This window comes from Trematomus bernacchii, unplaced genomic scaffold (genome assembly GCF_902827165.1).
Source record: "Trematomus bernacchii unplaced genomic scaffold, fTreBer1.1, whole genome shotgun sequence".
NCBI classification, from domain to species: Eukaryota; Metazoa; Chordata; class Actinopteri; order Perciformes; family Nototheniidae; genus Trematomus; species Trematomus bernacchii.
Window position 1 is genome coordinate 11,075,974 of NW_022987698.1, and position 9,852 is coordinate 11,085,825.

A 9,852-nucleotide genomic window follows, 5' to 3' on the forward strand; every position below is an offset into this window, starting at 1 on the left:
CAATCGTATCTCCTCTCTAAGTGTCCATTGTGTGGCAGCAGATCTTTAACACATGTGGTTCTCTAACACTGCTGTTGTTCTTTCTGCTAGTATTATTAATTATTCACACACATATAAGAGGATCAATACACAAAAACAACAAATCATAGGTGAAAGTGTACATAAAGTATTCAGCAGCTTGTGTTCTTTTTGCTGCATTGTATACAAACCAGGAAGTGCACGTCCACACCTTCAGATAGAAAATATCAGTGTCTTACCTTGAACAGGCGCAGTATGTTAGCCACCATGATGGAGACGGAGCTGGACGAGGCTCCGATGACGCCCACCACCCTCTCAGGTTTGGTGATGATTGGTGCCCCTCCGCCGAGACACTTGACGTCTGTCCCGTCCTTCTCGATGAGCGCCTGCACGAAGGTGAGCGACTGCTCCAAGGCGTGAGTGTCCCTGGAACAGGTGTCCAGGATACGCGCCCCCAGAGTGATGTTGGGCAGCAAATTATTGTCGTTATTGATGCGGTCAAGGGCAAAGAGCATGGCCTCCAGTCTGTGTATACCCTTCTCTTTCTTCAGCTCCCCACATGGCTTGCCATCGTGGCCCCTGGCGTGCACCGGGAAGAGCCCACCTAAGGAGATGTGCCCGTCGATGCGGATGGAGTTCAAATGTGTGTGTCCCGGCCCTTTGGGTTTGGCAGCCTGAGTGATTTCTAGAGAGCTGTAGAGGAGAAGCAGCAGCAGCAGAGGCAGAGTCAGGCTTGTCCGATCCGGTCTACACGCCGGGGGTTGAAACATGGCCGCGGCCCGAGCACACATCTACGCGGCTACAACCGAACCCGGCAATCCGAAAACAACAGAAGCCAGGTATCACTTGACGACGGCCAGAGGGTTAATTGCAATACCTTTTGAAGCAGTTGGCACAGAAAAGGCTTCGTCTCATGTCTCTTCTCTCTTCCAGGCATTCAATTAATGCAGAATATGAGCTTGGTTATTTAACTGAAAAAAGTCTAGTCCTCTTCCCCTCTTTCAGTCCCTCACTCCATCATCTGACCACAGTGGTCGGCAGCTGCTCCTTTGCCTGTTGTTGTTATTCACAGACTTACCTATGGAGATCCTTCACTTGGGGCATTAGGAAGAACAAAGGTGAGCGATAAGCTTTTTTCTCCGTCTCTCCTTCCTCTCTTGCTCCGTCTCTTTCCTCTCCACCTCAATCAGAAGTTTTTAATCTCCCCTGTTCCCCTGGGCAGGGATTTGGTATATGTCAGAGCCCTCAGGCCTGCTTAGGTCCACAGGCTTCAGAGTGAATTCCTGAAAGATGAAAAAGAGAAGAGTAGTGAGCGAGTGCACAGAGAAAACTGAAAAAAAAGGCAAAGGGATTTGTTGTGGTGTGAGCTTTTCAATACCGCTTTTTTGCTTAACCTTTTAAGTGTAGCGTTATGTGGAATAAAGAGACATTTCTGCCGAAACTCTTTTCTTTCTCTTATATAGTCTTCCTACGTCTACCATTTGAAATTCAAAGGTTTCCATAGGCTCTCAAGGTTGACAAGGCTGAGAGTCAGATCCCAACGCTTCATATTCACCAATCAACCTTGCTGCCTAAGTATTATGGTTACAGTGATATAAAAACAGTGCTGTTGGCATTAGCAGTATAGTTAGGTTGGTGTTTTGTGTTCTATAATTTTTTATAAAATGTATCACCATTGCCGCCACATTACTTCTTCAAAGCCTGACAATTCATCGGAAAATTAAGAATTTAAAGGGAAGTTCAAAAGGACTGAATAAACTACAGATAAGGATTATATCTCTTTGTGCTGAATGGACCTCTCCAGCATTACCCAGGTATTTCTGCTTACTACAGGCAAAATCAATTACATATATTCTAATGGGATTCTTATGTGGGCCTCAGAGACTCTGAGCATGTCTAGGTCTGTGCCTTGAAGGCTAGAAAAGTACAACAAACCAATGGGGGTATGTTCTAAGAAAATAAGTAGAAATTATAATTGCGCTATTACAAATGGAGAATGGCTTTTATATCCAAAGTTGACAAAAAGAAAAAATACCCGCCTTAAAAATAAATCACTGCAATAAGCAAGCTGTCTTCTGGGTATACATGAATACTGAAGATACTGCACATTCTCTAAATCAATGAACCATCACCACTGATGCCTGTAATATTTCCCATGGAAGGATATACAGATTTGTATTTACTGATCACATATAGAAAAAAGAACGTCACTAGGGCAGCAACTTCGTTTCATTATTGATTCATCTGCAGATTATTTTCTGATTAGATCAATTTGTATATAAAACAAACATGTGTGATCATTTAACAAATCATTTCCCAGAGCCCAAGTGGATATCTTCAAGAAGTGATTGATCATTCTACACGAATGCATCTGCTTTCATTTTTTCACCGCTTTGTCCGTTATGAGATGTAAATTATATTAACATGTTGTGAAAATGCTGGTGAGGTGCATAATGGGGATTTTAAATGTCTAAGATATCTACAGTTCATTAGTTAGCTCATCTACAGTCCACACTCTTGACACTCTCATTTCCTCCCTTTTTTTTTTCCTTTTTCTGAGACACACAATGCATGCATGCCATATAGACACAACATGTGCTATTCCCAGCAATCATGTATGTACATATCTACACCGTTAATTCCCGGAGCAGAAATAGGCTCTGACGGAACAATCTCCCTCCACGCGGTAACAGAATAGAGCTGTAGACATTGGTTTCCAGCAGAGTGGGTTGAAGCCTCGGATCAGCAGTGGCTGAGATTCATTGAGAGCGTATTGGAAGTGACAAGGTCCTTTGAATACACCCAACTATCTCCTACTGAGTGAGAAGTAATTTTTCAGAGTTGATTATCTGCAGGTTCACTTTAACTGCTGCAGAGCAGATGACAACTGGAAAACCAGCCAACTCACCTTAGCCCCCATCACCAAATAGGAACCAGCATATCTAACATCACACAGACACGTAGGAGTCTGCCAGCATACCTCGGTATAGATAGGTGAAAGAAAAAAAAGTTTAGCTGTAAAAAATTGAAGGGTTCGAAAAACAGTTCTGCAAGACTGCATTTTTCAAGACAGATGTCATCAAACTTCGTGTTTGCACAAAAGAAGAGCTGGTGGGGAGTCTGTCTCCGTCAGACTGAAGACAGCGAGCCAATCTGAAGAGTATCTCGAGATGCAACTGAAGGAAAAACATCTTACACCTCACAAGATTACATCGAGCACTATCGCGTTAATCAGCTGGTTTTGTCTGCTTTCAGATACGTTATAGTGTTTCCTCTTTGACCAGGGTGTAAGTAAATCATTTTTTTTTATCTAAAAGATCTGTTCTTTAGGTGAGGGCTGGTTGTAGCCTCTGAATAAATCATTTCAAAATACCACCATCATTCTTGAAAACCCATGAATCCCATTTTAATCAAGCATCAGTGTTAAGGCAGGCCACCTTTCAGAGCTTTATTCACCATGACATGTAGTGATGTAGTAACTGAATACAAAGTGCAGTATTAGCATACTCAGTGAAATCTGGTTGCACATTATCACTGTTTCTTTGTAGGTCTTATTTCCAGAACTCAGCTGTAATACTGCATGTAACTCAGACTTGACTTGTGTCTCATATTACAATCCTCCAAGATTGACTGTATCCAACCTCAGTTTAAGTTTGCTTTTGAGATACTGCATTGAGAAGACAACATGCGTGTGTATATGGTATTTTCATGTAATGGCATACCTCAATAAGCATGTACAACACAGACCTACACACGGAAAATAAGCAACAACAAAATGTCAAAGAGAGCTGCGAGAATTACTGAGATTTGTATCAGGAGAACAACCTTTCCTCAGGTGCGGCGTATTAAGTTTCTGAATGGACTATGCATTCATTTCAAAAGGCCATACAGTAACCTTCAGGCAAATAAGAGTGTACATACGTAAGCTACAGCAGCAGCAACATATGCAGTAACACCTTTATCCTGATAAGCCAAAAACCTGACCACTTACAATTATACTTTTTTTATGCACATTAAAGGTGACCATTTTGCAACTTTAATAATGGAGATTTAATTAAGTATTCTCGACTGAATTATTATTAAATAAGAACATTTTAATGTGCAGAAGGAGACATATTGTGGGCGTTTGCTTACATCTTGTTTGCTCGCTTCGCCTACACATCTGTCACCATGACTATATTTGAAGTGTACAGACCTTTTTTGATATTTAAGAAAGTGTTGCAACATGCAAAAATGTTTGAAGGAGGCCTAAGGACAACTTTGTGTTTTAACAGAAGGGAAATAGTGTGTTAAGAGTAATACAAACAGAATATTTGTTCACTAAGAAATATGTATTGGATTTGCTTTTAATCCACTTAAACCAGACCAAATGCACTTAACCTGAAATAGTAATACTGATATGCTCTCCTTGAAAAAACAATGTGTTTTCCAGACCAGCCCCTACATCTTGAAACACACAATGTGAAAGCACTTCCTCGTTAGAAATGTTGCAGCTCCAGTCCAAGTCTTTTACAGTCCAATCAGTATTGCAAAAGGGACATTATAAATACAAACAAGGACATCTGAAATAAAAATGTATATTTATTTTCAGCAGATTATTCCCCTCTTCATCTTTTGAGACCTGAGCAGCTGCTCGATGCCGGAGCCAAGGAGATGTGCTTTCGCCGTGCTCTCACAGATGGGCAGGAGGGGCTCTCTAATTGACACTCCAGCATGTTGATGCTGCACAGCAGATCAATAGGACGGTGGAGGAAAGCTGCCCGGAGGAAAACGAATAGAGAGAGCGGGGCTAAGCTGTGCACAAGGACTGCAGAGCTTAGAAGAGGCTGCCACTATCTTCCCAGCAAAAGAAAGAAACTGAGTGATAAGACACTTAAAAGGATGCATATATAAGAATGGTTTTCACTATTCATGCTGCTCTTTGTTCATGGTGTAGGTCATGTGGGGGTTGTACCTTGTTTTTTCATCTGCAAGACAAAAATCTGCAATACAATTAGTACACTCAAATGAGCGATCTGTCACTGATCTGCTTATTCAGAACATTAACTCAGCTATTCTAGCCTGAAACATGTTGACACTGTTCTGATAGGAAAGCATTCAATGTACTGTATAGTTTTTGACCGTCACTTTAATTTGTTTTTGCCACAAATGGCGTTATACTGTATCTATGTGCCAATCTGTATTCAGCCATAGTAGCATCAGGTGAGCCTAGTTTTTATGTATTTTAAATAATGCTTTTGTTGTTTCCCTGGCATATAATGGCAAGAAACTACAAAGAAACCACACCATCAAAATGAACACTGGTATTGCCATCGACTATCATGCAAATATTTATCTTCAACAGTATCAGAATTGCCTTGGATTTTGCAATAACCAAAAGTGAAGTGGTAACTCCTTGTTATGATCACTTCTTTTGGAAATTGATTAGTATATTAGTACTGATTCATTGATTGGTGTTACCAAATAAATATATTTTTCTGTATTTCTAATGCCGATAGCTTGACCGAATTGAACATTTTATTAATATTACATGAATACAAAGTAACTATACAGACAGATTTTGTATTTACTTGAGTGCTGCCAATTGTTCCGCCTTTTCCTTCACTAAGGGCCCGCATGGCGTGAGGTTTTCCCACCTTTCAGCAGATTAACAGCTGCCATTTGACACAGCTCCCCGTTCCTTGTGCTAGATAGTGATCGAATGGCTCTAGCGGTATTTAGGGAGGCGGACAACCTCGCAATGGCGCAGGCATTACTGGTCCATTATCAATTCACTTGACGTGTGGCTCCAACCCCAGATATATGTTCTCTGCACGCATTTATTTTCTGAAGACCACACAAAGTGGCAAGAGGAACTCTACATTTTGTTGTTGCATCCTGGACCATTGTTTTTGGTAGTTTTTCTTAGCTTTGAGGAAAATATGTTTGTCAAAGAGAAAATTACTTCCTTTTTTAGGACATTACTTTAAAGGTCCCATGTCATGGCCATTTCTACTGATCATAATTCCATTGTTGAGGTATACTAGAATAGATTTACATTGTTCAATTTTCAAAACTCACATTGGTTTCTCATACAGCATCTCTGTATAGTATGTGTACTCTCTGTCCTACATGGCTTGTTGGAGCTCCTGCCCCCCCCCCCTCCCTATGAACCCACTGTGCTCTGATGTGTGTTTATGTGTTACAATGGCGTTTGTTAGCAACCAGAAAATGACACCAGTAATGACAAACAGATGAGAATGCTGCGTGGGGTCTGGGTGCCGTGTTAGCGGGACGTTGCGGGGCTCGCTGCTCCGCCCTTTGAGGCTCGAGGAGCGGACAGTGTGAGGTTGATTACTGGTGTAGTTTCCTGGTTGCTGCGTGGGGTCTGCGAGACAGCGAGACACGGGGAAACTCAGCCTGAGCACACACACGTGAGTGTGTGGCGAACTGTGAGTGGAGATCCACGCAGCTGCGGCTGAGAAAAGATAAAGCTAAGTGTGCCGGCGAAACTCCGCGTAGTATCGCGGCTGAGAAAAGATACGGCTGAGTGAGTGTTTCTCCGCGATCCCAACTCGTCTATTACCAACGTTCAGGGAGCTCTATGCTCAACGCTAAAGGTCCCCCCACTGCGTTTGATAGTGGCGCCAAGGGATCCTGGTGTGTGAGGAGCTCCACGGATTGGTCCATTTGGACCAATAGGTCCATTTGGGTCGTCGTTACGTCACTTGGTACCCGGAAGAATCTAAAAATCTCCAACGAGGTGTTCTGGGGCAGCATAGACAGGTATTTTCTTTGTTAGAATTTTACTCGCTACAGGGTGTACTTTGAGGGTTTGTGACTCTGCAGACCGTTTACATGCAGACAAAGCTACATAACACACAAGGGGACGGGTAATAACCGGAAAAGCATGACATGGGACCTTTAATGTGTCCTAAGCACCAGGCGCAGGTAGCCCATTGGAAAGCTGACAGGGGTTAAGTTAAAAAAAAAGAAACCACTTGATCTTTTAAGGCAAATACATATTTTTTAACTGTTATGTTATGTTCATTTAATTTGTAGTTCAACGACTTGTTTACATGCTGCTGAGACACAACACTTTCCCAAATTGGGATCGATAAAGTAAATATAATCTAACCTAATTAGTCGATAAGGAAGAATTCTTTCCCAGGAGTTTTAATCCATCATCATCATCATCATTACATCATCATCCTCAAACACTAGGTATCACAGAAAGCTATTTCTACTGTATGAAGCGCAGCAAATCTTTAAATTGGAGAAACTACAGTGACTGTTGCTTGAAATGACACCTATGGAATAAAAATGTCAATCAATCCGTTTCTGCTATGAAGTACAACAATTTAAAATTATACATCATCAATGTGAGAATCATAATCATGCAAATGTTGGTGACATTTTACATGGGTCTATATTTTTCTTAAGATAGGAATTTATCAAGAAGTATAATCATTTCCATCACTGCACAATTGCTGCTACAGTATGTGCATAATTTCGGCAGAGAAAATCTGAAGGCCTTCACACGCCTCCACGCATCACTGGAGAAAAAAGTCTTGATGAACAGAGTCTTTATTGCTAGCTGTCACACTGTGGATTTGAGACAAAGAGCGATCCTGATACCAGTTTGTGACTTCAAAAAAGAAAGAAGCCTCCACTCACTCAGATCTCAGAAACTCAACGTGAGGTTTCTTCTCTCCAATGTTTCAACACTGTTTTATTTTGAAGCTGCAGCTGAGAAGAAGGGCTGCACAATTAATTCATCGTTATCGCGATATCAACATTTGTGATAGACTCATCGCAAAGACTGCTCGAACTGCGTGAAATGATAGCCTATACCATGTGCCAAGCATTCATGCTCTTCTTGTTAATATATTTGACCAATCAGATGAAGCCTTAGTGCTCTAGATGTCCCGTCCCCCCATATAGAAGTAAGGCTATTGGCCGAGCCGGTAAAGCCCATGTTAGCGGAACATAGTGAAGGCTAAAGGGAGAGAGAATAATAAAAGACAGCTCTTCTGTTATTGGGAAGTATGTTTGTTTCAAGAAAGATTACATTTTATAACGGGTTTTCCAATTAGTCATGACGAACACTTGCGGCAACCACCAGAGGAAACAGGAGGCAGCCTCTGAGCCGCGGCTAAAACCATAAATGCTGCTACAGTATAACGACTCCGAGCTCCACACACAACACTTTGTTATTAATTCATATTCTGAATTCTGATGAAGTAGAGAGAGACGCCCCAGTCACCGGCCGATTTAAAAAGTTGAACTGTTTTTTACTACGGGCACAGCCGTAGTGCCGAATGATCGCAGTTGTACATTGACAACATTGGACTTGAGCACGTAGAAAAACCAGTGTGTACGTCCTCTTGTGTTAACCGCAAAATATATTTCTCCTGAGGAAAAAGGGTGGTTCCGGTGCACTCAAAAAATCAAATTATTATGTTTAAAGGAAAAAAATATATATAAATATATATATTCATGTGTGCAGGCAGCTCTGTGATTCTCTAGTCTAGAACAGATGGCCAGAAATGTAAAGTGGAGACTTAAGAAGTGTTTTAATAATATTTAAACTATATAACAAAAAAAAATGTTTTATATATTGTTGGATTGGAATTAATGTTTTTAATGGTTTCAGTTTCTGCATAGTCTAATGTCTGGGGTTATGTTGGCAATGAATCCAGGGCAGAAAGTCATTAACAATGTATTTTAAGTGTTTGTTTAAATATCGCAAGTGATATCGTGATCGCAATATTCAACTTCAATATATATGTGTTGTCACATATTGCAAGTTTTCCTGATATCGTGGAGCCCTACTGAGAAGTGTTTCCTACCATACCTTACAATAATAACTGACTACAATTGCCAGAGTAAACAGTTGTCAGAGTAACAGTGCATACTGTAATAGAGTTCTTTATAAAGTAATGTACACTTTAGGTAAAGCTTTCTATACAATTGTCCTATCAGCTGAGGATTTCAGTAAGCTCTTATTACAACACTTGTTTGGTTCAATGTGGCCACATTTTTATTCTACACCAGCAGGTAGAAGAGCAAGAATTCAACACATCAGAATCAATTTACACAGTAACTCCTCGATCAACTTTTACTGAGTGTGATCATCATAACAATCCTGAGGGAAATCAGCAAGGAAAAGTGTTTCTCTTGCAACAATAATCACTGTATCAGTATCAATTTCAGAAAATGTCTAGCACACTTGAATCTAACTTTTAATTATGATGTTAAGACATTTTCAAAATGGAAATTCAATACAGAAAACAGTTTATTGTCTCTAGTTTCTGCAAAAGGGTTGATTCTTAAAGGGGCCCTATTATGTTTTTGGGGGTGAAACACAGGTGATGGGGATTAGATATGCAGGCATTTAGTCATATGCTGTTAAGGGTTTTTTGGGTTTTCCCTTTCCTGTAGTGTGTTATAGGCTCTTTAGATGTAAATGGTCTGCAAAGGCCAAAACCCCAGTTTTCTCATAAAAATCATGAACATTTATATTTAAATACAAAATCATAAAGAAAAGTTGGAAAAGTTGGAAACTTTTGGAAAGCATATGAATCATCAGTGATAGTGTATGCAGATAATTATTTTTGGTGGTATATTTACAAATAAGAAGAGAGAAGGATAATAAGTACAATCTAAAAAACTAAATATAAAATGTGAGTTCCTCAAAAATGAAGTAATAAAACCGGAAGATAAAGATTGATGGGATCATGTCCAGTATGATGCATATATTTTCCGCACTGCTGCCAGGTGTCTACTAGGAAAAGCATTTTTACTGAAAAAAACATACATGATTGAAATGATCCCAATCTTTTCCCATGACAT

The 9,852-nt window shown here is 40.4% G+C and overlaps 1 protein-coding gene across 1 annotated transcript in view; it reads right to left on the reverse strand.

The window, feature by feature from the left end:
• The window catches only part of LOC117489718 (metabotropic glutamate receptor 4-like), a 141,485-nt gene extending 140,258 nt beyond the window's left edge, over positions 1-1,227 (reverse strand). Inside the window, exon 1 of the mRNA XM_034139239.1 lies at positions 258-1,227. Within this exon, the coding sequence (XP_033995130.1) occupies positions 258-809 (552 nt within the window). The 5' untranslated portion in view covers positions 810-1,227. The remainder of the gene's footprint in view (positions 1-257) is intronic.
• Between the last annotated feature and the right edge of the window lie 8,625 nt (positions 1,228-9,852).